The sequence below is a fragment of the Chaetodon auriga genome, chromosome 15, assembly GCF_051107435.1.
Source record: "Chaetodon auriga isolate fChaAug3 chromosome 15, fChaAug3.hap1, whole genome shotgun sequence".
NCBI classification, from domain to species: domain Eukaryota; kingdom Metazoa; phylum Chordata; class Actinopteri; order Chaetodontiformes; family Chaetodontidae; genus Chaetodon; species Chaetodon auriga.
The window spans coordinates 4,376,205-4,403,727 of record NC_135088.1 but is presented as its reverse complement, the minus strand read 5'-3'; the positions used below and the strand labels follow the sequence as shown (position 1 = coordinate 4,403,727).

The 27,523-nt window shown below is 44.4% G+C and overlaps 1 protein-coding gene across 6 annotated transcripts in view; it reads left to right on the top strand.

Annotated features, from left to right (window-relative positions):
- ncam1a (neural cell adhesion molecule 1a) overlaps nucleotides 1–27,523 on the top strand; it is a 235,374-nt gene that overhangs the window by 152,822 nt on the left and 55,029 nt on the right. For 3 of the 6 annotated variants that reach the window (XM_076751463.1, XM_076751466.1, XM_076751468.1), the window contains exons 2-9: nucleotides 7,356–7,430; nucleotides 8,798–9,007; nucleotides 9,705–9,848; nucleotides 13,142–13,279; nucleotides 15,795–15,912; nucleotides 19,520–19,680; nucleotides 20,505–20,647; nucleotides 25,879–25,908. In XM_076751463.1, the coding sequence (XP_076607578.1) occupies nucleotides 7,356–7,430; nucleotides 8,798–9,007; nucleotides 9,705–9,848; nucleotides 13,142–13,279; nucleotides 15,795–15,912; nucleotides 19,520–19,680; nucleotides 20,505–20,647; nucleotides 25,879–25,908 (1,019 nt within the window). The remainder of the gene's footprint in view (nucleotides 1–7,355; nucleotides 7,431–8,797; nucleotides 9,008–9,704; nucleotides 9,849–13,141; nucleotides 13,280–15,794; nucleotides 15,913–19,519; nucleotides 19,681–20,504; nucleotides 20,648–25,878; nucleotides 25,909–27,523) is intronic. The other 3 variants (XM_076751464.1, XM_076751467.1, XM_076751469.1) reach the window with 1 other exon arrangement.

Genomic DNA, 27,523 nt, shown 5'->3' with positions numbered 1-27,523 from the left:
AGCGAACATGGAGCCGCTACCAAGAAGGCATCACGGGAGTGACCGGTGACCTGGGATGTGCAGGAGGTTTTGAAGTTTGTGGAGAAGCCTCTTCAAGTCTGCAGGGACGGGGGGGGTGGGGGGTGGGGGGTGGGGGGGAGTCTGGGGTCTGTGAAGTCCGCTGAGAGTGGACTAACACAGGGTGGAAAAGGGCTCTGCAGAGGGGCTTCGTGTGTTCAGGTGGGGTCTTCTACATCTGTGTGTGGCTTCACCCAACACACAACACACAGTTTTATGCAAGAGTGTTTAAAGCGTCGACTGTAAATGGAAGAGGGTCACGACTACAAGAGAGACCCCAGACCCAAACATGAGCAGAAACTACAGTGCATGTGAGGTGAATGCTTGCTTTAGAAATCCCATTGGAATCCAAGAATAGATCTCGCACGGCTTCCTTCACCTGGTCTCAGAAATGGGTTGAGAAACAGGCCTCCACCAGCTCATGTGAAACCCGCCCTGATCGAGCGTGTTTGCTTGAGATTGTGAGCTCACGGATCTTAAAGACAACCAAACATGACTGTATTTGAGCAGCACTTACAGTCGTTTAATAAAGGGTTGCAAACATAATCTCTCTCCAGTATGTCGAGAGACGTGTGCTGCAGAATGCATGACATGGATCACATTTTGAAGAGCAACTTCAAGCTGCAGAAATCCTCACGGCTCAGTCTAATAAGCTATAGCACATAACCGTGTTTGTGAGTCTGCTGCCACATCGTGTCTCTCTGCTTGTGTTCCACTTCCTCTCTGTTCCCTTTCACTCGTCAAATGATGGCAAAAACGCTCCATAATACTCATCTCAAAGGGAGCAGCTTCAATTTAAGATCAAAATTGTCTCATAATGTCTCAAGAATTCAGATTTCATCAGCTCTTGCTGACTGCCTGCGGGTCATTAAGGAGGAACCTGTCTGCCTAATACAGTGAGAGATGGGAAATAAGGCTGTTTGTGGTAAAATGGGTCTCCTGTTGGAAAGCGTTGACGGGGCAGCATTAGCTCAATCTGGTTCGGGTCTGCGTCCTCATCGCAGACGTCTTGGCCTTATTTCAGGCCACAGGTAATAGCTCTCTGTAATCAGATTCACACACTGTATGTGAGGAGAACAGTGTGTCTGCACATCCTCAGACCGGCGCTCTCTGAGGGTCTGTGCTATTGATGCATGCATCCCGGCGTGGCCCTGCACTGTGCTGTCTGCCCCTGCATCGTGTGTGCTCGCTCAGACATGACTTGCATTTTAAGCACCAACAGCTGACTGTTGTAGCCTCCTTGTAATGGAGCCAGTCACCACCGGCTGCCAGGCTCCAATTAGGCATGCAAACCTCCTGATCCAAGAGGGGAGAGGAGCTTCCTCGAACTTCAGGTTTTCCCCAGCAGAGACCACCGCCTCTTGTTCGCTCGCTCCACGAACTCGCACGCCTTAAAACGAAGTAACGACGGCCGTGTGGCGTGAAGGAACTTGTGCTGTTGCGTAATTGGAATTAAAAACTGTTCATGCTAAGATGTTAAAAGCCTGTTTACAGCAGCAGCCTGTGAAGTCCGTAATTCTCCCGCTGGAGAATGGCCAGCGCTCACGTCCTCACTCGGAGGTTTTGGTCATTGTTATTAAAACCTCACAGGCGTATTTGCTTCAAAGTGTGGAGGGATTATCGGCAAATTAATACACCGTTCCTAATACCGCTTCTGAGCTCGCTGCGAGTGGCTTTGAACGTGCTCTTCCATCTAACTTGTTTCCCAACTTTGTCAAATTAATAACTTGAATAATCAATCTGCCGGCAAGCTATTAACTAAGCAAACATAGTGTGTTTGTGTGTCTGTATGTCGATGTGTGTGCGGTGCTTTCACTTCCCTTCAGCTCCTATGAAAGACCATACCTCTCTGTGTTTGTTAAAGGATGATACCAGTGTAATTTAATCATGCTCCTATTGACATTAATACTTAATCAGACTATAAAAGGCGAAATGTTAAAGTGGAGAAAAACAGTGGCTGCAGTGTTTTTGTTTAGATCTGGAATGATGTGCATGGGGCTTTTATTGGCATTGTTACAGTAAGGTTCAAATGTTCTGTTATTGTGTTGTTTTACATTAGGAGGAAGTGTAATGGCTGCCTGAAGGGATTCACACTCATGACCTGTGTGTTTCTGAAGGCTGGCTCAGGCCTGCTCAGTGCTGCGCTGATAAAAAACAAAACAAAACAAAAAACATCATTTATGTGCTGCATGTTTTTTTTGGAAATGAATTCTCGGCTGCAAATGAGTTACATGTGTAGTTTTTAGAAGACGGGATTTGTAAGGAGATATTAGTGAGCACATAGTTCCTGTGAGGAGGAACCGCTGGTGAGCGCTGCGGGAACCCATCCTCCATGTGGATGCAGTGGAATAACTCGGGCTGGATTGGGTTGCTGTGGCCTCTAATTGCCTGTGTGGATGGTTTCAGGGGACAACCTGTTCTTCTTTCTCAGAAAAAAAAAGGACAGGTTGCACAAAGGTTTGCTGGTGTCATCTCTGGTTGTACAGCTCTGCTCCCCTCAAACCTGGAAACACTGTGGACGTGGCGCTGGAGGTCTATGGGGGGAGGAGGACAGAGAGTTTGATTTCTGCAAACATTTGTCAGAGGCATCGCTGGCATGCAGGCAGAAGGACTATCAGTGGGTGAAACAGATAGCCACCATCTTTTCTCCAGTTAGCATGACAATGCTAATGTGTCAACAGCAGCCTCTCAGGCAGGAGTTTAGCCTGTAGCGCGTGTAGTTTCTTACCTACTTACTTAACATTAGCACTGATTTAAGCCCGTTGCTCATATTAGCAGGAGCTAACTCCCTGTTTGTTCACGTGTGCCACAAGATTTCCACAGTTTGGGCTGAAAGGATGTTTTTTAAAGCACTGCTGCACAGAGCAAACATGTCTTTACCTCAGTGTGAGTTTGTTAAAGCCACCGACGGCTCCTCCTGCAGCTGTTTACGCTTCCGCTTTACGGCTAACACCCCAGTCCAGTGCTGAGACCGGCCATACTTGAATAGAGCTAACTGCTAAGCTTCCACCTGAATACATGGCAGCATCCTGACGTCATCATACTCAGTTCTTTACTGGTTTGCTGTTAACTGTGAGATGATAAGTGCTCTTGGTGGAGGTTTGTTTGGTCCCAGTCGCGTCTCGAGTCCTCATTTTTGTGACTCGAGTCAAATCACGATTCAGAACACGCCTCTCTCTCCGAATCACTGCAGGAGTGAAGAAGATGCTTTGAATAGATCAGTGTTGTTACCAGATATGATATAAATGCCTGCATGCAGCGACAAAGGATCTTCAGAGATGTCTCTGCAGTTACAGAAATACCTTTCTTCCACATTAACAGATTCTTCCTCCTCACGTACCAAAAAATGACCATCATCACAGTGCTGTTTGTGGAGGAGCAGAGGCCTGTGAAGACAGGCGTCCAAGCAGAGGACCAGAGGGTAAAGAAGGACTCTCGAGAGGAGAAGGAGAGGTTTATGAGTTTTTGGAGAAGGCTGAGAGTGAGGGGCAGGCTTAGCGGGTGGATATTAGATTGGTGTCGTGAGGAGACTCGTCGGGGCACAGATAGCTTCATCCTTTATCCGAGCTCCTCCTCACCATGTCGAGCACTTCTTTCCGTCCGTCCTGTTAATCTACACCTCCTTCCCCCAAATCTCTTCTGCCGTTTTATTCATGTCATCGAGGTCAGGTCTGTCTTTGCTTCAGAGCTCTGATGAAAACATCAAACTGCTGTTCCTGAATGTTTTCGCTTATTTACAACGAATTTGATTTCATTTTGTTTTTGTCTTCTAAAGCGGCTCCATCCACATTTAAAACACGTTACAGGAGAAACAAAACAACAATTATTTCAAACTGTCACTCAAACAGCGTTAAATCAATCTTATATCTGTCTCTTTTTAAATCAGGTCGAACCACTTTGGTCTTGTTTTACAGACCGAAGTGAATCCAGATTGAATCCTGATCCATGTCGTTGTTCAGACCGACGAGTTCTTACCAGTTCCTATATGTTTTAACATTTTGGCAAATTGGGGCCGTTGAATTTAAGCTAAATGAGCACTTCCTGTTCGGTCGTCCCCACAGATGTCCTGACACGGTGGCACATCGGTCACACTGTGATTACTGAATTTGTTTGCTGATGTTTGTTTAGTCGTATTATTTCAGTGAGCGTTAATCATTCCTATCTGGTTTTCAGCTAATTAGGTTTTGTGACGGTTGTGATTTAATGAGATTTATCCTGAACGTAACTTGTTTCATGTTATTTTCTTCTCTGAATATTCTTCTTTGTTGGTCTCTGTGTGCTGTCGTCTTTTAATCAGTTTAATCAACCTTTCAGGAACTCTCTGTATTTCCTGTTGAACAAATATGTAATATGTAAATATACTTTTCCTTTGTTCCTGTCACTCAGGTTTGCAAATCAAGTCTCAGGAGAAACTTGTTTTTGTCGTTTATTTCAGTGTGTATGTGGTTAAAGGACAATAAAGAGTGCGCGCAGTTTTTAAAGTTTCAAGACGTTAAAAAGTAAAAGTCAAACTAATCAACCCAAACTGAGTTTATTTAACGAGTTGAGGGGTTAAGTTTAGCAGCTTTATCAGAACAGGAGAAGATGATTCAGACGAAGAATAAAGAGTTTAAAGAACAGGTGACGTTTTGCATTAAATCTGGAATCTTCTCCGGTTTTCCGCCATCATCTTCCTCCTCAGCAGAGACACAAATTCACACTTTTACTTAATACGAGACTCGACAGACGCTTCGTCCCGGAGACGCTGCGAGTGGCCGTTCAGAGACGTGCGCTGAGAGCGAGGCTCTGGGAATAGCCTTCTTTCCCACGCCGCCTGAACTGCTCCGTGTTGTCTTTAGCGTTGCAGATATGATCAGTTGATTTTTGGCCGGTTGTCTTCCTCCTCGGAGGCGTGGCCACGGTCTGCGGCGTGGTGTTTGTGATCTCACAGATGAGAGAAGGAAACGGATACGCTGTTTTCTTTGTATCTGCCTCCAGCCTGTAAAAGCAAACACGCCGAGCGTCGCGGTTTCTAATGCTTCAGGAGTTCGCCTGCCGGCTCGGAGCAGAGGGCAGGTCATTCCAGTGGCGGAGGCAGTGTTTCACTGCAAGCCGCTGCTTGTATGATGTGTTGATGAAGCCCTGAGGAGACATTATTCTCACCTTGAACATCTTAATGGAATCAGTGTTTGAGATTGTCCTTGAAGAGGAGAATCACAGCCTTTGTTGTTTGTGTGAATGCTTCCGTTCTGTTCCTCTTTCCCGGCCTGTCGTCGTCGTGTTTTCTCTCAGAAGTCGCGTCAGGCTGTTAAACCACCACAAACCCTCTTAGATCGCTTCCTTTTCAACAAAGCGATGCTTACATTCCTGTATTTGTGTATACTTAAAGAATTAAAAGTGATATCCTCGAGGGGAAGACCAGATCATCCCCGCTGACACTGGAATATCTTCCTTGAGAGCTTCCAATTTGCCCAACATAAACACAACTAAACATGGCGACGCTCTAAAGGCTTCCCGCCACAAAAGCCTATTGTGTACATCTGCGTACTTCTAAGTACTGTACGCGCCCTCGGCGGAGGAGGATCGGCTTCACGGCGTAACGATGATGGCTTTTCACATCATCGACCGTGCAGGGGAAGACAGAACAAGGAAGGCCACTGCTGTGACTCCTCTTCTCACTCACAGATGTGTTTCCACAGCCGGGAGGATGTTGAATTATGAAACACCGGCGTCTCATTGTGCCGCCGCTGTCGCCGGCTACCTGTCTTTGAATGGCGAGTCCTTGTAAACCATTCCCATGAATCTCCCGGTGAGAATTGGGCTGAGACTGCCTCGCTCATTTGTGTGAAGTGGCGACATGCTGGAGGCTCAGCGGGATTTCTCTGTCAAGCTCCGGATCACGATTCAGTGGTGTTTCTGCTTCGCTCCCATGCCGCTGAATATAGAGTCTTAAATGAAACCGTGTCACATTCCGGTGACACGTGCAAGTGATGAATTTCCTGATTAGGCCTTTGAAAATTATTGCACATTTTAACACTTTTCATTGAATATTCATTCTAATTTGTCGGCGGGCACGCAGGGAGGAACAAACACCAGGTGTTCCTCTGCTCTCGTCTGAGTCTCGTCTGTGTCACTGTGGCTTTAGCTGATGCTGAGAGATGAAGTGCATTAGAGGCTCAGGAAAAGGATATTCTTTGATTTACAGCATTATGCCTTCTAAATCATCTGCCAGGAGAAGCAGGGATGAACGAGAGCACCCTGGAACGGCTCAATTGGGCGGCTTTTATGAGCAGTGAAATGAGGAATGAAATAAAATCTTCTCATAGTTTCACTGAATATGTTTTAGATTGCTGCTGAGGACTGACGATCAAACAGGCGCAGAACATCTGAAAATCCTCATTCTTTTCTTTCCTGTGTCAAGAATTGAATTATCGTCCGCAGTCGTCTGCACTTTGCCCTCGTCCTCTTCAAAAGACTCCTGATAAACGAATCACATGGCCATTGAGCGCCGCCACAGTTTCAAACTCTATTACTGATGTGTGTTTAATATCATTTCTGTTTCTGGTTGCATTTAGTTGCATGAAGTAAACGTCAGCAGCTCGGCAGACTTAGAGCGATGAGGACGGACTGAACGCAGTGTGTTATGATGACGTGTCGTATTTGCTCTGCTGTACTTTCATGTTTTGCAGTAATTAATCACGTTTAGCTCAGTTAAAATCTTCCAATATTAACTGCAGTAGAAGCTCATCCTCCACTAAGACTTTTAACTTTCCAGAAGAGGAAAGATGTGAGAAAACGTCCAATCGCATTGACTTTCAGAGGCCAGAGGAACAGCCAGGAACGGGCGTCAGCTCTGGATACCTGATACGTGTCACATTAAGAATTCCATTAAGAAATAGCCAGAAGAAAAGTGTGACAGCACAGCCAACAGTGGTGATTCAGTCCGTCCACCACTGCTGAGCAAAATATGTCAGAGTGCATAAAACTGTTGCTGAAAATACCAAAATTAGAAAAGAATTTACCGTTTGCACAGTTAGTGACAGCAGCCCGCTAACAGCAGCCCGCTAACAGCCTGGCAGTTCAGCAAGCTCCTGGTGGAAAATGTAGGCTCATCATCCATCTGCACATGGAGATGTTGCACTCTAGTGAGCAGGGAGATTTCATCCCAGACTTTCACTCGCACAGGCCTGAGAGATGGTTGTTCCTTTGAGCAAGCAAAACAGTTTGATTTTCAGCCGTGCCTGTTCGTGCCTCGCCCCGCGTCGCCGTCCCTCCGGCTGGAGCCGCAGACTGATGCCTGTTTTCTTCTCTTTTCCCAGCTGCCATCCAGGTGCAGATCACTCCAACGCAAGGAGAGATCAGCGTAGGAGACTCCAAATTCTTCCTGTGCGAAGGTAAGAGCGATGTCCAACACACCTCGTTCACCACAGCTTGATGCAGAAGGTCAGATAATGAGACTGGTGTACTGGTGAATGTCCTCTCATTGGAGCAGTTCACTCTGAGGATCAGGTCAGGTGAGGATGAGGCCTGTGAGACAGCCTGAAGAGCTTGTGTGAGATACAGGTGATGTTTGCATTATGTTTGCTGCCTGAGGTCGTAGAACATATGGTCCATGAGTAAAATCACACCAGTCAGGAGGTAACAGTTATTATCACATTATCACATTAATGCTGCGCCTCCATTCACTCAAACTACTAAACAAAATGGTATCTTGCCATGCAGACAGCTGCAGTCTCATCTGTCCAGGTTTTGTGTCTTTTGTTGCTGAAATTACACGTAAAAGCAGCAACACCTCTTATCAGAATGAGCCTCACCATCCGTCCATGTATGCTGTGAAGTTGGAGATGTGCACACACTGAGCCACAGTTAGCCTGATGGCTCGCCTTTGTCCTCGTCCAGTTCGAGGAGTTCCAGGACATGTTTTTCATTTGGTGTTGTGAGATTGTGATGATGCAGTGGCCTCTGATGGGGACACGGTCTGTTTAAAGGTAACTTTAGTGGCGGATATCTCACAGCCAAGGCCACGAAAACCAGAAGCGTCCACCACGAGAAGCCTCCAGTCGAGTCCCTAGGTTGAGCAGCGCTACTTCACGAACCTCTAGACGAGAACGACGCCATGAAAAGCAAAGCTCGGTGTCTTTGTTGGAGTGAAATATGAAGCCTTGACTTCTTTTTCACCAAGTTATTTTTTCTTTGTTGTTCCATGAGGCAGCGCGGCTTTGGTCTGAACTCTTGAAAAGGATGTCAAAATGCATTTAGGGCCCTTTGTGTTCCTAAAGAGATGAGATGGCATGAATATGTTTCAGGGAAACAAAAAGAGTGTCAGCTTGCTCTGGTCTTTATAAAAAATGAACGTTGTGAAAAAGATTGTTTGATTTTTTTTTTTTTTCTCTTTCAATGAAAGTCGCCTCCTACTGAATAATCCTCTGTCCTGCAGAGCAAACAGAAATTATTTATACCACTCTTTTTATGTTTTAGTGTGCATATTTGGTTTGATCTTAAGAAGACGTCTGCTGTGGGGACATGGGGTTTGATTTTACAATAATGTTTCTGAGCCATCGTCACGCAAAGAATTCTTGATTTGTGGAGTTTAGATATCGGCTCTCCACTCAGGATTCACTCACTTCATTCAGATAATTCAGGCTGAGCAGATGCGGAAAGCTTCAAATACAATCCAGATATCTGAGAAATCATCGAAACTTCAGCTGCGAACCCTAACCCTGAAACTTCTTTGCCTCATTCCTCATTTTCTGTTTTTCAGTTTTGGGAGATGCTAAAGACATCGACTGGTATGCCCCCAGCGGGGAGAAGATCCTCCCCAACAGGCAAGACATCTTCGTGAGCCGCAGCGATGAGTCCATGTCCACCCTCACCATCTACCACGCCAACGTGGACAGCGCCGGCATCTACAAGTGTGTGGCGAAGAACGGGGACAAGGAGGCTCAGGCCACAGTCCAAGTGAAGATCTTCCGTAAGTCTCGTCTCGTCTGTCAGTCTGAGTTCGGTCCATTCAGTCAAAAGAAATGCAGGATTACCTCTGCACACTGTGTGCTTCAGCTTTAGAGACTCTGAACGTAACATTCAGTGACCCCCAACTGCTGACATCTCTGTGAAAACGCTTGAAAGGTGAGACAGGAAATGTAAATAACAGATGAAAGTTGGTAAAATCTCTGAACGCTGTCTTTAGAAGCTGGAGCTCTTTCTTCAGACTTTTGACCTTAGCTCTCAGCCGTGTGTTACAGAAAATGCACCAGGCTGCATTTTTCATCCAACACACTGAAATCTGATCCAGGAAGTCCAGTATGAGGAAGACTTTCACATCTCTGGTTGCAACTATTTTGAGGTAAACAAAGAAATCTAGCAGGAACGTGAGCTTGAATGAGTCGCCAAAGCAGCTCTTAGTGTTGTGGAAATCGAGCCTTTTCACCCCCCGACTCCCCCCGCCGTGAAACGACCGAGGGTGTTTCCTCCCGTAGTCTGAGACTCTCTGACAGTCTTTACCACCTGTGATTATATAAGAGCTAAACAAAGAAAACGTGTATTGGAGAAGCAGAAGCTCAAACATATGGCGCCTCGTCACGCCGCTAATCAACTGTTAGATTTCGTAGTGTGTCAGCGTGCAAGTTAAGATATTAATAAACTGGTGTACATCTCATCTGTCCCTACAGAGAAGATCACCTTCCAGAGTGCCCCCAGCCCGCAGGAGTTCAACGAAGGCGACGACGCTGACATAGTCTGCGATGTGGCCAGTTCACCTCCACCCACCATCATCTGGAAGCACAAGGGCTCCAGGATCCAGATCGAGAAAGACGGTGAGCCAGCCCGCCGTCCTGCCTCCCCCCGACTCCCCGAGCAGTCGCCTCACCTTCCCGCCAGTGCTGTCTGCCAATTCATGCTTTCCAATCAATTTGCCACGCGCTTCCTCATCTCCTTCTCCTCCTGCCCATCATCTACGAACAAAACCATGCATTTTCAGCGGGGAAGTTTTAGACCTCATAGACGATGCACGGACACGAAAATTGTATTTTCCAGCTCAGCAAGAAGAGTTTTTGTCCCTAGAAAAGATGTCTGAGGGCAGATTGGACTTTAAATTCCCCAAATAGAGGGAAAACTACTGTGGAGGCTGAAATAATCTGAAAACACTGAAGAGAAAAAGGGAAAGTGGAAGGTTATAGAAGGGCGAACAGTGTAATTTATGTCTGCTGCTGCTGTCACGAGCAGAAAGTGTTTTAGCTCGTTTTATAAGCCAGTGAGGTCATTGTATCGCCATTTTCTGTACTTTCTTACAGGATTTTCCTTGATGCCATCATATTTCTCACACATGTAGAAACAGAAATGAAGGTTTTGGGAGCACTCGGAGGACTGAAGTGTTTTTTTTTTTTACAGTTCAGAGTCGGATGTCGCTCCGTCCCCATCGCAGGGATTGATTGGTGGGAAGTTTGCTCATTGTTGTCACTGTACCGCGCTCCGCTCAAACCAAATTCTCCCTGCCTTTAGGCTTGAAAGGAGGTTTTGAAAAGTTTGTAGCTTGCTCCCTGACAGAGGACGGAAGCTGCAATCAGCTTCAATTTGCCGTCGTTACCGTGGATTTTGATGGTGAGTCACAGTCACAGCGGAGGAAACAACAGAAAGGAACAAAACAAAACATCAAAAGGTCCACAGAAACTTGTCAAACCACTCCTGCATTATAATCCTTTCCTCCACAGTTTACCCCTGTGTTCTCCACAATCGCTGATTTGCCAAGAAACACACTTTGGAGCTACGAAGCGTGACTCAGAACGAAGGTATTTAGCTCTGTTGGAGAGAAAGTGAAGGTTTTGAACACACCAAACATACAAATAAGAAGCATGGAAGAGGACGGAGCTGAAGTTTCACAGTGTGGAAGAAGTTTCTGTGACCGTTTTGATGCTGCGGTGACTCCAGGTCAGCGCTGGAAACCATTTTGCCTGCAGCTGCTGTCCTCTGTGAGGGAACAAGTCACAGCCTGTTCTGGAGAGGCCTAAATGTTGCAGTGCAGCAGATACATTCATGCACAGGCTTTGTGAAGGAGTTCATCTTCAGTCCAGAGCAGCTCTACCTCCCAGAGGTCAGCTGAAGCTTGAAATGTGCTGTGTGAGGACTGAGGCGGGACGAGCCGGGAGGTTTTGTTTCACACTTGGACTCGGCCTATTTTAACCTTACCGTAACCCCTCCTTTGGTGACCGCTGGAGAGCCTGGAGTCACCACAGTGTTGTGCTAAGGCTGCCTTTATTCTTGGAGCCTGGTCAAGGAATGTGTTTTTCACTGGAAAAACCACTAATTGTAACCGACACTGAAAACTTAAAACTGCTTATGTAATTTTCCTCCGAGCAGCAGTTGACCCAACCAAACGCTGCATGTTGCATTGTGAAACCTCCCATCACAACTCTGGAATATGTGTCAATGTGACATGAATTCAGAGCTGGTTGATGTCAAGCTTATTCTTTCTCTTTAAACACCACACGAAGCCGTCAAAAGCATTTAGTTTTATTTTTTGACAGTACTTTTACATTTGCTGAATATTTCACGGGTCTGTACATGGAGGGTTTTGGGGTTGTTTACATGCGTTTGCAGACAGGAAGCAGAAGACAGAATACTGTGGGAATCACAACAGTAGTTAAAGCTGAAGCACCATAATGTTCAAATACACCACAAGCAAGCTAGCAGCTAAACGTAGCAGCATGAGGGCTAAAAGTACTCAAAAGGTACTTAAAATTCAGAGTAACTTAACATTTCAGGGAAGCTTTGAGTGTATCTGCTGCTTCGTGTGGATGTGGGGGGGAACTGCCTGGCTGCCAGATGCTGGATGAGACGTGATGCAGTTATCCAGGAGTACCTGAAGCAGTACTGTGATGGGTATTTGTGGCAGTGATAGTGGTACAAATATCAATAGCGGTAGCTGTATAGGCCATTATCACAACAGGTGTCAAGGCATTGTTCGTATCATTAGTAAATGTGTCGAGCTGCCTTAAAGCTGTTATTTATCCTGCTAGGAGAGGATAAAATGTCATTAAATGACATTAAAAATGGCTTCGTGGAGGAGCCAGCATGCAAATTATCCAATCCAGTGTTCTTAGTTACCTTTCATGACTGGCAGGGAGCTCTGTGACAACAGTGAAGGTGGAACTGTTTGTGCAGTAAAGTGCACAAATATGAAAAATGACGGGAAGAAAATGTTCACTGCCTCAAGCCAAGGCCCCCCCCCCACCATTCAGTACATTATTATATGCATCAAGTGGTTTTATAGCACACAGGCTGTCTTTAGTTTACACAGTGGAGTTCTCTATTAAATAGGTGGACAAATCGAAATCTCGTGCGCGCTCATTAGCATGGAAATTGGACTGGTGGCATTGGATTCCTGCAGAGGAGCTCTCATCCCCAAAGAAGGAATCTGCTGGCCTGTGAAAGTTACACTTCACACCCTAAACAGCCACAAATCTTAATCCAGTGAGTTTTAAAGTACACACTGTCCACTCACAAATTTTGAATAAGTGCAATTTTCAGTGGGGACTTAAAAAGGACAAACAATGACTCAGCTCCTCGTCCTCTGGCTCTAAATCAGATGTGGTCCCTGGATTTTCATAATGTGCTGGAAGCTTTTTCCTCACAGACGTGTGAGAAGCAGCACCTGGTTTCAGTTTATGCGCCGCGCTCTGTTACTGTGTGTTTATGGCTGCTTTAATTAGAGGTGTGACTGTCTGTCAGCCTCTGTGATCCTTGTAAAACACTGCTGGAATACGTCTGGTGCCGTGCACTCCTGTGTTTATCAGGCCACTTGCATGATTACCACGGATAATTGGGACTTTTTAATCTGGCTAAACTTCCTGTCTGACCGCGTAAGTGAAGTGTTCTTTACTTCTTAAATGCTCCCCTTGAACATTGACGTGATTTTACGACCACAGTCAGATTTTCAAGTTTCAAGGAAATACTCGTACTTAATGTCACTCCTCGGTGAGCTTTAAATTCCTGCATCCAAACATGGCCGCCCTCCATTTCAAGTTCTGTGATCCGCTGACGAGAATTCACTCCTAATCTTGAGTCCCACACGTGTTAACTTCCTGTTCTCTGTTTGCCTTTTCTGTTTTAGTGCGATTCAGGATCGTTGAAAACGGCCACCTGCAGATCCGCGGCATCAAGAAGACAGATGAGGGCATGTACAACTGTGAGGCTCGTGTCATGGCCAGGGGAGAAATTGACTTCAGGATGATCAAGGTCGTTGTTAACGGTGAGCGCTGCCTCTCTTCCACCTTCTGCTCGCCGCCGCCCCCGTTGCTCAGCATAGCGGGGGACAGCGACGGTGACCCTGCAAACCTGGAAGTGTTTGATTTTATGCATTAAATATGGTTCATTTAGCCTTTTTTCCCTCAGTGATGGTCAGCTGTTCAGCTCATCTGTCCACCCGTCCAACTCTTGTCCACAGAGCGAGACATCTGGAACAACTACGAGCCAGATTGTTGTGAAATTTGATTTGGATATTCAAGATCCACCCATGATGATTGATTGACACCTGTGAATTGTCCTTTATCAACGACATAAGCTAAAATATCACCTGCAAATCTAATGTGTCACTAATGCTTACGTTTGATCTCATGATCACATAATGAGGTCAGGCATCCTGCTTATGGCTGTCCGCAGTTTCTACAGGTGGCGCTCTTGTGTGCATCATTTTTCCAACCTACTTTGGGTGAAACCACGCTCTGAATCTATTGAATTTCCTGTTGATCAGAGTAGCTTGCTAGCATGCTATTTCCTGATTGTGTGCTCAGTGGGTGTCTGCTGTCGAGTAATGGGAAATGTTTATTCTGAGGGACGGTGAGTTAAACGGTTTGCTTGGAGACCGTTTAATTTGTAGCATCGAAAACAGCGACACATGGCACTGAATCTGATGAATTTCCTGACCACAAATAAGACAAGAATAAGCTCGCTAGCATGCTGTTTCCTCACCGTGGAGTGCAGTGAGTTCAAAGGCCTTTAGTGATGTTCAGGTATTGGAACGACAGCAAACTGACAGGATCTAATGGGAACACAGCCGCCCTGGACGACGGCGTGTTCGGGTGCAGAACACATGGTGGGCACGGTAAGTGACAAAGAAAGAAAATGATGAATTTATATGAACCAATAAACCATAACAAATGTTCACCATGCTTGTCCGTGTTTTACTTTAACCAGTAATGATGCTATGACCAGTCCAGTGAAAAGAGTCTGAAACGCGTGTCCGAGGCAGACCCTCAGCAAACGGAGAGCTTGTCTTGAACCGTTTGGAGTATATGAATGGTTTTGGTTTCTTTTGAAAGTTAACACTCTGAACTTTTATCCCCAGCAGTCAGAGTCACTGTAAGTGCTTCCGGCGTTGAGTAATAGAAGTTTGAAGACACTGAAGTAGAAGTTTTTTATTTCTTTTTCGCCTGAATATGTATTTTTTTTTTATATTATATGCCTGGAGATGACTTTATCTGTGCACAGCATGAAGCCTTACCCGAGACCAAGTTCAATAAAAACTGATAACAATACCACAGAAACTGAATATTTTTCAGTTTTATCTAACAGCATATCGAGGCATTTTCCAAGAAAAAAAATCCAATTCATTATATTTACATACATATGTATCTATTTATATTCATGAAATCAAAGTCTTTATATTAAGGACATTTACTATATTTATTACTTTAAGCTGTGTGTTTTATCCCTGTTAGCGTTGGAATCTGTAAATAACTCACTGAGGTGGAAGATTTTCCCGTTCAGAATTTCATTGGCTAATTGAAGCGTCAGTCATCTGCGTGATTGTTGCAATTGGCTGGATCTTCACAAAGAAGAAGGAGGCCCTTCTGTTCAACTCAAAATGTTATTGGTTCTCTGGTTGCTAGGCTTCATAGAGCAGATCGTGATTGGTCAAGTGAAACCTGATACTCTTTTGAGTAACTCCAGACAAGATGGCGCTGGTGTGGACGTTAGTAGAAGTTGTAAAGGAAAGGACACTGCTAATTTGGAAGGAGAAAACATCTTTTTGTGGATTATTATCGTGTTTTAGACTAAACAGTTTACTGCAGTGGATCTTCTGGGCCTTTGTGGATGTTTTCAGACCGTTTTTGTCAGAGATTTATGAATTCATGGATCAACGAGAGATGGTGAGTTGCCTCAATGTTGCGCCAGTTTTAAAACGGCTGTTTGTCTGTGTTAATCATGCATCCTGAGGTGACTGTATCTTAGCTTTAAGTGAATTTTAGCTTTCTAATCACTGCATTTGTCTCAATAGCCCGGAAGAACAGTAAACGAGAAATTCTCCCGCCTACGGGCTGTCTGAACGTGCCAGATTAACGTAACCAAACCAACGCGACCCCGCCCCCAAAAAGACGCGGAATTGTGTGTGTCTGCAAATTCGGGGTCAATGGTGGAACTAATGCTAAACAAACAAACAACAGGCATGGTTAAATGTGTAAGCAGTTTGGCATTGATGGCGATAATGTGGACAAATGTGTTTTCACTTACTTTCCTCACACACGGAAGTGGGCGTGGTTTCATCTAAAGCAGGTTGGAAAAACAATGGAAGCTTCCAGAAAAGACCGCCAGTAAACGTTTTGCTTAACTGGTTAAAACCACTGCTGTGCTGCTGTGTGCGAATCATGTTCATCAGTAGCAAAACAGGCATGAACTCACCTGTGAGTGTCACCTGGAGCCTGTTCAGAATACCTCATGAGACTTCTCGTACACTATGTACTCATTAGTTGTTACCTGTCTTTCAGTTCTTCCCACCATCCGTGCCAGGCAGTCGGACATCAACGCGACAGCAGACGTCGGCAGCTCTGCCTTGTTGGCCTGCGACGCAGACGGCTTCCCTGAACCCACCGTCACCTGGGCACAGTACGTCACCCTCTGCTGCCATTGCCCTTTTTTTTTTTATTTCTAACCTCTTTTTCTTGACCTCAAAGAGAAACACGATTAAGTTCAGTAAAGCTGTGAAGAAGAATGAAATGGGAAACTATGCGCACAGTGCTGAGTGAACCCTATTGTGTGGCCTCACCAGAAACTTCAAAGAGGAGGTAGCAAAAATACTGCAAGCATACATCAAGGCAGTACAGTAGGTTTTAACACGGCTCTATTTTTCTCCTCAGAGGTGATCTGACAAAGAGGTAAAAACGGCCTGATAAGATAAAGGTGTATGAAAATGATACAGAGCAATGCAAGACAAAAGATAAATGCACAAAAACAAACACTTAATACTGTGTCCTTTTAGAAAAGATGGACTCCCTGCAGCTCTTTCCTTTAGCGTTTAGGGACTTCCAGGATCTAATATAACACAGCCGATAAGTCCAGGTCAGCGCAGTTCAGTTACAGACTTCTAATCAAATAAGACCTCTGATTTATCTTTTGTTCAGGAAGCGGTTCAGTTTTATCAGTGACACTTAAATAAGGGTGAGACTGACCTTCAGTAACAGGACGCACTCTATCACCTGAATCACACCTGGATCAGAGGGCTGTGCAGGAACCTGGTGGACAGTTTTTCAGGGGTATTTTTAGGCTGTTTCTCCCTCCAAGTGTTGGACATAATGGCAAAGGCAATTTGCACATGCACCAAGGGTGGAACACTGTATGAGGTGAGCAGACACGAGTGCACAGTCAAGGGAAGGTTCCATTGTGTTACTGTTGTACATTATGTGACCATCAGGATACTGAACACGCTACGAGACAAACAAAGCCAAGTCAGTTTATGTAATGCTACGTCATAGCAGAGCAGGTCTAGACTGTACCCTTTATATTATTATTATTATTTACAGAGATACACATGAACGCAACGCACTTGGTAACAGCAGCAGTCCGGCTGTCATGTGACGCAGACATCTATGACTGGTGTTGGGACAAAGATTTAGTGCACTCACGTAAAAAAGAAAAAGAAGGTCCTCTTTAAATAACGTGCATTTTATTTATAGATAGATAGATAGATGATTTATATTGATGTATGTTTATATGTTATATTGATCTTATCCAGTTGAGAGCTTGCTGTCAGTTCAGTCTGTGTGCTCAGTGTTTCAGTATTTTATCTTAACTTCAGTCAATCTTGAGTCATCTTGTTGTTTAACATGTCGAAAAATGCTGAAAGAATTCTTCTAAAACCTAAACACAACGTCTGATTTACTTACACGCCCGTCCACTGCAGCCGTGCTGAAATGTTCCCCTTCAGATTAAGTTTCTCATCTTGGTTCCTTAACTGAGAACATGCAGGGTTTTTCTCCTACTCATTGAATATATGTGCAAATCAAGCAGTGCTGCAAACAAGCCCCCTGAAATGGTACTTAAACACTAACTGGAAGTGCAAATTGCATGTTTCAGGTTTAGGACTAATCCACCGGGGCTGGTAGCGTTTGCAGTCCTTTTTAAATGAGCCTTCTGATCAAGTCTGAGATAAAAAAAAAGAAATGAAGTCTCTCCCTTGCTGCTGATGCTGCACACTTCTCACGGCCTTTGTTCAAAATGTTCATGCCCTGATTGCCAGACGGCGTATGCACAACATACATTTCAGGGAGTTGGTGTTGTAAAGTGCTTGTAAATTGTGCATAAATATGAATTTGCATTGCCTTACTTACAAATACTTGTGTGGGAGAAATGATTAGATTTACATGGATTTACATTTGCATCTCTGCAACAAGCACAAACAGGCTGTGATGAGTGTTATTAGACAGGTTTCCACTCTGCACACATTATTTAAATTGCATGCTGTTTTGATGTGGTCACTGTGGTTCTTTAGCAGCCACTCAGTCATGAATGTGAAGCCTCGCCTTTGCACATGTACACGTTAAAAGGAAGAGATTTAAACTAGAAAACATAATAAAAATATGCCTAGATGGAGCTGTGATATGGCTGCATGGAGCCCAACAAATAGAAAAAGAACATGTTCTCCACAGAAAATGAAGAAGAATAAATAACAATATACAACCGTGATTGGGAACAAAATGGGACTCTGTGTAAATTAAACTGAGATCATTTGCTCGTCCTGTTTGCTGTAAACTCAATTGAAAACAGTACAAAGACATTATAGATCAACTTCATTGATTTCTGTGAACACATGATTGTATGAAGGATATTACCACACGGGCTCGAGAATGCTTCGTAAAAACTGTTTGTTTGCAAATGATTGCATTCTGTTTTTATTTGTTTCACACGGCATCCCAACTTTTGTACTATCAGGGTTTATATGAAGCTAACAGCAGCTGGAAGAGGGACAAAGGCAGCACATTCGTGTTTATTGGGTTTCATTTGGTCTGAAACTCGTGATGTGGCAGCAGGTTCCATGTTTACGGTGATGACTGCTTTCTGATTGGACGCTGGTTTTTCTTAAGATCTGAGTTTGTTCATTAAATTAGTGGTTTGATAACATTTTATTGAATGTGACTCCTTTAAAATCACTCATCAAATCTACTGTATTTACTGTCAATTTAGCTGGGATCTATAAACAAACACCAAAGGTCTAACAAAGCGATACATTCGTTAGTGTCTGAAGTTAACGAGCTATTAGATTGAGTTGGAACTAAATCCAAAATACAGCCAGCAAGCAGAACCCAACAGAAGGTCCAGCCCAGAAGGGTCAAAGTCACAAGGAGCATGTAGGAAATCAGTGATGAGTTTACACACAACCCTACGAACGGATTCACCGTTAGCTGATGCAGAATACCTCCAGTAAGTTCACCCAGCATGAAGTGGTTAATAACTTCATTCAGCTCTTTGCTCGGCGTACTTTCATATTCATGGTGCATCATCTTCTGCTGTCACTCAGCAGCACCACTGCTGTGCAGAGGGGGTTTTTTGATTCGGGCTGTTTTGCAGAGAAGTGAGTGAAAAAGACTATTGAACACTCTGATGCTCTTCACAGCTGTCTCCCATGTAGCATTGCTGATGTGTGACGGGGGTGTCGAGGCTGAGGGAGATGCAGTTCCTGCCCGGAAGAGAGTTGAGACAGACAGCGAGGTTGTCGATAGGACAGATGGGTGAGGCGGTGAGAAAACAGAGGGGTAAAGCTCTATTTGGTGTTTGTCATTCACCGTCTGCCTGCAGTGCTTCAGGAAGGCTGCTGCTCACGCATTCAAATCCTTAATTCTCCAAAAAAAGATCCTAACCTCTAGTAAAGACTCACGAGTGAAAGCGTGCTCTTTCAAGACAAAAAAAAACCACATGCATCATCATCAAATCGGTGCGTGACCTTCTTAAAAACACAGATGTAAGGGCTAAAGGAGAGCTGAGGCAAACAAAAGCTGTGGAAACGTCGGAGATGTTCTCGGAGGTATTCAGCACAGGACAGCTTTTCTGGTCTTCCAGCCTTTGTTGTCTCCCAGCTGCTCTCTTCCCGAAATAAAACCCAGAGCAGATCACTGTCAGCAAGTTAAAAAAGTTATCTGTCGGCCCCTCAAGTTGAGTAAGCAAACACTGGTGACACGAACCCCTAACACGTCTTTTCCTCTTTTTCCCTCTGCTACAGTAACAACGTCGTCCTTGAAACGGGTGATAAATACAGCCTGAACGAGGATGGTTCAGAATTGGTAATAAAAGATGTCAAGAAAGTGGATGAAGGAGATTACACTTGCATCGCCAAGAACAAGGCGGGGGAGAAAGCCGAGGAAGTCAGCCTGAACGTGTTCGGTAAGAGAATAACTCCATTCGCTTACGATGGCGTAAACAACACTGTGGCTCTTTTTCTCTCCCTGGCCTTTTCTTTTTGTACTTATTGACATTTGCTGTCCACAGCTTTTCCAGTGGCTGCGTGCAGGGTCACCCAGCGTGAAGCCTATAGTTTAAAGAAGAGTGTGTCCTATTGAAAACTAATTAAGCCAGCCCTTAGGACACCCAAAGATATCACGCTAGGGCTTCTCTGTATGAGGAAATTTGCTCTGGCCTTATGTAATCACGTGCATGCGGCTCTATTATAGGTCAATGGGGTATGAAACCATAACTGTAATGAAGCCTGTCTGTGTGCTTTTCTACAACAGTGTTAACAATGTGTGACAGCTACTTAAAGATGCACTAATAAATATTTTTTTAACAGCGGATGAAGTGTAAAGAAGCTTCATAGAACTATCATCTGCTGAGCGTTTTCGCCTCTTTTAGCTCCACCCTCATCAGCCTCGTTTCCTGGAGCTGCAGCCGGATGGTTTCAGCAAAAAACTCAGATCAGCCCACGGTTTTCCTCAGGAGGCGGTAGAGACCAAAAGGGAGCTGAAAGGAGGATAAATGATTGAACTTGCAGCATTGATTGACAGTTGTTTGCTAACCCATTCAGCTTGATGAAGTGAACTGTCACTTTATGTAATGAACGCTGTTTTATAAGGACAATAATACGACATTGCTAACAGATATTAGCAGCAGACCAACAGTCAAAACCTCCTGTTTGACCCTTTTTGCAGCGTCCTGTTCAGCGACTGTTTAGAAAGCTGCGCTTCCATCACAGCTTGTCTTTCTTGTTTCAGTGCAACCCAAAATCACCTACCTGAATAACCAGACTGCCTCAGAGTTCGACGAACAAGTCACCCTGACCTGCGAGGCCTCGGGCGACCCCACACCCACCATCTCCTGGAGTTTTGAAAACAGGGTATTCACCGAAGGAGAACAGGTACTGGTTTATTTTCTCCAGAGATGGACAGGTCCACTTTCAGTCCACTTATCCAAAGAGGTTTCTGTGATCCAGATGAATCACCGTGAAGCACTTTTAACAGACCGGTTTAAATTGATTCAAGAAGTTTCAAATATCTGATTTTGTTGTTTCACTGAACTCCATTTAATGTTTCTAAACATTTTCATGTTGAATATTAGAAGCAAATGTATTCAAATCAGATTCCAGTGAAGAAATGATGTTTGATATAATCCTGAAAGGTTCAAATGGTCAAAAGCTTGAATAAACCCACGCACGCTGCAGGATTATGTTTGCCAACTGTCAGCGATGACCTGCACTCATTCTGGCAGTACAGTGCGCGCTCTGCAGACCCTGTTAACCAATCATATGTATGCGGGCTCCTCGAGGAATCGCCATTATTGAACAAACCTCAACTAAATTACCATTCATTTCAGAAAATGAGGGCATGACTCCAATCCATCACGGAGCGAACACATCCAGCAAATAGTCACACAGATATTTCAATCATTTTGAGAAGCGTTGTTTTCTCCTTCATCGTGCTTTAGCGGCTCATCAGCCGGCCAAACAGCTCAAACTGTTGCTGTGCTTCATCCACCAAAACGTCTTATTGAATCCCATACTGATACCTGAACGTGCTCTCTGAACTGTAAAGTTTGGATTCCACCGTCTCTGCAGCCTCCTCCAACACTGATGCACTAATGGTTTTGTACATTTCCATCATGAATGCTGGAGGGGAGAGTGTGCAGACTGCCATAAAACCAATTTCCAGGCAGTGCCATGATATTCCCCAGCGTTGTTGAGAGTATGTGTATATACACACACACATGCACGCACTCTACTTCACTCCCTATTAATCATTAGCATTTAAAAGGGAATATTTTTATGAAATTACTATGAAAACTTCTCATTGGAAATTCAGAGAAAATTAAGTGAAAATGATTTCAGTGAAATTAGCTTAATTATTTCTGTGTTAAAAGCCAGGAGCCTCGGGTCTCCCTCTATCTCCACATCAGACTGTTTTGAGCTCAGTTATGCTGTTCTGGCAAACTGCTGTGATTATCCACTTTGGAAATGAGTGGGCAATTTTTCTCAGGATGAGCATGATATAAGAGTAAAGAAGTCTTTGCACGTAAAAAACACATAAGGGTTATGCATCTTTGTCATGCTTTGGTGTATAGCCTCGTTTTTCTCCTCACGTCCTTCAGGAGCGCTGGAGATAACACTGGATTAAAGCGTTGGCAATAGAACATGGTAAAAGGCTTCTTAAGACGTGCGAGCTCTGAATGCCATCCCTGTGCATTTTCTCCATTACAGTGGTCACAGCGTGTTGGCAGTCGCCAGCCTGAAGAGAGAATCTCATCCCCAGTCTATTGTTATGCTCTTATCAGCTCATTAAAATGGTATAATTTTGAAAAATCCATCTTAACGGTCTTTTCTGACAACATGCATCATGTGAGCACTAGACGGATTAGTCACTTCAGAGGGGTAATTTTCTGCTGTGAATGCAGTAAACAGTATTAAGATAATTACCTTGCTGCCTCTAGCAGGTTTGTGGATTCAGGAGGAACACCTCAGACGTTGGTTCGTGCTTCAGTTTGCATTAGATACTGTAAAAATTGTAATGCATCTTCATATTAAGTCTGCTAATAAGTCAGGTTGTGTGTGTTCTGCTCGCTGAGTCTCCCATCGCCTGCTTATGAGCTGATACTGGTCCTAAAATTTGCTACCAGGCAGCAAAGAAATGATATGATTTAGTAACCAAAGCAGAATAATAATAATAATTAAGCATTATAGGCTGATGCTGTTCAGGCTCGGTCTGTGCTGCATTCTGAATCAGTCCCCGTCATGCGCAGTGCACTAATTTGTGGTTAAAGTGGGTCATTGTGCAGAAGGTAACAATCCTCCATCACCTTATCCAAACTCTCTGAGGCCTCTGAGTGTTGCTGATGTATTTATACAGAGCAAAGTTAAGGTCTGACTTCTAGTTTCAGGTTTAATGCTCGACCACTCGCTCTCAGCTCTCTGGTCCTTGTAACGGTGGTCCGCGGGAGCCCCCTGCTTTACCTTATCAAACACAGACGTTGTGTGGATGTTACAGGTAACAGATGCATGTAACAGTAGGTGCACTATTCTTGGAGACGCACACAGTAAACGCAGTGAAAGCACCTGTCCTGTTATGTCCCAGAGGACACGAAGGGACTGAGTTGCACAATATTTGGGCCGTTGCGGCCTACTTTACCTCACGGCTCCGTCCGTCCAGCTGCGTGCTGAACGAGTGTGATGAATTGTGTCTCAACGCTGCCATGAACAGCAGCTCATAACATCAAATACATCACAGTCAAATTAAGCGTTCCACTTTGGTGTACCGTGATCGGTGTAGAAATACTGCACTTAGTGTATTTGCTCGTGGTCCTGTTAAAACATATATGGATGAATACGGCTGGTGTTACTCTTCATTTATAAGACCAAAGTGTTGAAACAGGTGGTCGCTGTAGTTTTTAGCAAATGTCTTTTAAATGTTTGTTGATGTTATATTTGGTGATTATGGAAAAGAGAAAAGAATTGACCAGGCTTAACCTCGGTGTGTGACCGGTTCTTAAACAAAGTTTACAGTTTTTAATGGTGTAGAGCCCAAAATGTCTTTAAAGTAGAAGAGTAGTGTTAAGAATAAGTTGCATCTGTCTTTCACTCACTTCCAAAACAACTGCACAGCCATGCATCGAAATCATTATGACACGAGGAGGTGGACAGTACCACGTTTGTCCCCAGGGGTCGCCAAACTCAGCGCACTAGTCGCTTTAAGTCATTTGTTTTGACTTCTAATCCTCTCACCATCCATTGATTTAGATTTCCTTTGGGAAGAACTGCGCTCCTGCTTTTCATGCCAGTGACCACTGATGGAGATTTCAACCAGATTCATTATTTCTCATTATTTATTTCGACCAGAGAGCGCAGAGCAGCAGTGGTGGTTTGTCATCAAAGGCTCAGAGCAGTCTATAAATTTAATCCACAATGTTGCCAGAATCATGAATGGTTTTCTGTTTCAGAGTCTGCCTTCGATACAGACGATCTGAGTATTTTTAGCCTTTCAAAATCTTGCCCAAGGGACTGATGGACCTAAATTTGGCATATTTATACCACAGCAGACCCTGAAACCACTAAAGCATTTTAGCTTCGAGCTGATTTAGTCACTGAAGCACATCAGTCACTGTAAAACTAGTCGAATAAATTGAAATGAAAATCTGAATGTGCACAAAATCACCTTTACTTTAACCTGACTGTGCAGCCTGGTGGAGCTCGAAGCTGAAATCCTGCTGCTGCTCCACCTCTGCTTCATGCCAAGACAAAGAAAACATAAAGACATTTCAATGCTGAACACAGATCCAGAAATAATAAGAGTGGATGTCAGCTCACTCGATTCACGCTGGGATTAAACACATGCTTTAGGTCTGATTGACCTCGTGGTGGATAAACTCCATTTTTAGATCATTGATTGGGAAGGTCCTATGAATAATTGATCATGTCGCTGTTATTGTTTCCATGCAGTGCTAGTTTGACTCTGTGCTGGTGGATCATCAGATGAGAGTTTTGATTTGAGCTAGTTTTTCCTGTTTCAGCCCGTTTGTGTCTCCCAGCCTTCTCCCGCTCGGCTCAGTACATCCACGTTTGTTCTGTCACCGGATCATCTTCCACCTGAAAGACAGGACTCGCCTGTCGCCTTCCTCCGTTCATCACCCCTCTCTTTTCCATCTGTCACTGTCAGATCAGTTTGGATTTAATCCTGCCGTAATCAGAAAATCCCGCTGATCATTCAGTAATAGCCGTCACTAATTTTCATCAGATCGTCGTTCGCCATCGGTCCGTTTCCTGTTTGTCACGCTCCGTCCTTCCCGTTCTGGTTCTGCGTGGTAGCAGCCGGGCTACGAGAGCGCCGACACATTGAGAGTGATGTGAAATGACAGAACAGCCGCTGCGGCAGGTGACTGGTCCACTCGTCTGTAGGAAGCACAGGATGCTATCGTTGTGTCTTCGGGGGGATTTCAGTGTAATGCTGAGGTTCTTTACACATTAATACTATATTATTTTTACACCGTGAGATTAGCAGTATCTCTGTGTACTCGGTATTAAAGGAAGATAAGTGGTGCTCGCCAGTGTTGTGTACATAAATGAATGAGTTAATCAAAACACAGAATGCCACGATGAGAAAGCCTCTGATTAGAAAAACAAAGTCTCCAGATACTGATAATGGCTCCCTCATAATTAGTTTCAGTGCCCTGCTTTTCCTCAGCTTGCCTCCAAATTCTCCCTTATTACAGTCCATTAATTAATAACTGACTGAGGAGCCCCCTCGCCGCTTCAGGAAAAAGTGCTTCAGTTTGGCATTTTGACCGCTTCTGTAAATTCCCTGAACACTAAAGCAGAAGCCGTGACCTCGCCACAGCCGTCCTGTTCACTTTAACGACCTTGAACTTAATGGTGTTGGATCGTAATGTGGCTCTGTTTTCAGTATCTTAACAGAGTAGTGTAATTGTTCTACTACGACAGAATTAATCCTAATTGTAATGAATACGACTTGGTGGAAAATCATTCAGTCTCATCTGGTTTAAATCCCTGAAGCCGTCGTCAGTGTTTTTGCTGACTGTGAGTATTGTTTTGTTTTGGAGGCCAAAACCAGCATTTATACATGTTTACGCCCCTCGACTATAAATCACGTGTGTACATTCAGCATGTTGGCGTGCTGTGGAAGTGGAAATGTGTTATCCGACCTTTCAGGCAAGCATTGGTTTCCATTTATGGCACTAAAATATGGAAATCAATGCAGAAACCTAAGTTGGGTGATCTGTCACAGTGAGCGTTGTGTCTGCATTAGTTTGATCACAGTAACGTTACTGTTGTTGATGCACTTATTTTAGCATAAACAATAAAAGAGCAGGTTCACTGCGATGGATCACTGAACTCACCCAGCACCTTCAAAGTCATGTCTGTGGCTCTACAAATGAAAAATCTACCTGGGAGGTAGAAAACACGCTCTGGTATGTCCTGGAAAATGATTGGCAGCGACGTGCGCACACTCCTTGTAGCCAATGACTGGCGTTGAAACCATTGATCACCTCGTGCAGGTGAACTCACTCTGTGTTGATCCTGTATGAAAGCTTACTTTCCACTGTCTCGCTGTTTGTCTCTGCTTCCTCTGTGTTTGTCCCCTCTAGGCTTCTTGGACGCGACCAGACAAATATGAGGTATGGCTACTAAATATGGTAGCCTGACTCTAGTTGAAATAGCCCAGACTTACACAGTAGACCCCCCCCCCCCTTTTTTTTTTTTACTGCAGAGCAGAAGTGTTGTCACCCAGCCTCCGTTTAATGCTCACTACTTTCAGTTGTGCACTAAATATGTAGTCCATTAGACACGTAGTACAGTACATTTAATCCATTTAGTTCCAGTATGCATTTAGACTTGCCCTATTTACTTGTCCCTGTTTATTTTTGTCCACAAATTCCACCCCGAGATGTAGAGACAGTCACAGTATCTCAAAGTAGATGTTCCATTTTTTTGCCATATAGCATGCTGTTATTTCCTGCTGCACGGTCTGGTTAGCTCTCAGACTTGATTCGGGGAAGAAATAGATTGGGTTGTTGTGAGGCCAGCAGCTCTGCAGCCTGACACAGAAAACACTGTCTGCTCTGCTGAGGGCCAAACATGGCGCTAACTCACCTAGCTCTACTAAATCCTAACAGAGTGGTTTTTAACGGCGTAGCCTGCTATCGTAAACCAGGAGTTTGCATGTTTTTATTACATCTGCACAGAAAAGCAGCTGATTCCTTCAGTCAGAGGCTCATTTATGCAATGATCTTACTGGGTCAGTTCACCCATATTATTAAAAAAACGGTCCCGACGTTGCTGGGGCTCATAATAGTGAATCCTAAAGGTTTTTGTACACGAGCTCCCTGCTGCAGAGGAGAGAAACGTGCAAACTCTCGGTCCTCCACAAAGTAAGAACGTCTGTCCGTTTGTCCGATTGATTGACACAGTATAACCCTCTAACTTCACTCACTGCCGCTCACGTGATGATTCATCTCACTGAGATTAACATCAGCGAATTTGTGCAGCTCAGAATTCACAACTTCTAACATTCAATTCGCCTCCGACGGCTTTAATGAGTTTCATCAGCCAAAGACAGAATCCAGTGCTGCTGTCCTGTTTGTGCGAAGTTTGTGTCAATCACTGCGTCACTTGAGTGTGTTTAACACGTCCCAGCAGGACCAGCGCTGCGTCACATTGTTGCTGTGTGATTTAACACTCTGCAGACCACAGCTGCACCATATTTATTACTATGTGATGTCTTATTGTGGTGTGACTGTTCTTCTTCCTTTGTCTTCTTCTGTAGACAAATATCTGCTGTTCATAGATAAGTGTAGCCTTTAGTCCTAGCTAAGCTTTGCTCTTTGTCAGTAGACGGTTTCCAGTGGAGAAAGATGTTTGTGGTCCTGTGTCTTCATGTCGCTGCTGTCTTTAGCTGCTCGTCTCTGCAGGGTGAGAGGAGTCAGAGCGGAAACAGCGTGTTGAACCTGATGAAGCTGCCCGTGTAGAAATACCACCGAGCTAACGAGTCTCATGATCTGTGATGAAGATTCCTGCCTTCGTATTTTATGCGTCTGCAGGTGTCGTCAGTCAGACAGAATTATGAAATATTTTGATGAAGCCCACCATAGAAGATCAGCTGTTGATGAGTGCACTTGAAGTAGCGCAGCATTGATCAGCCTGTAGTCACCTATAATAGTTTTGGCCCTGCTTGCATTAGACGGCTGAACTCAGCTGCCGATGGGCATTAATCACAGGCTGCTAACAAGCAGG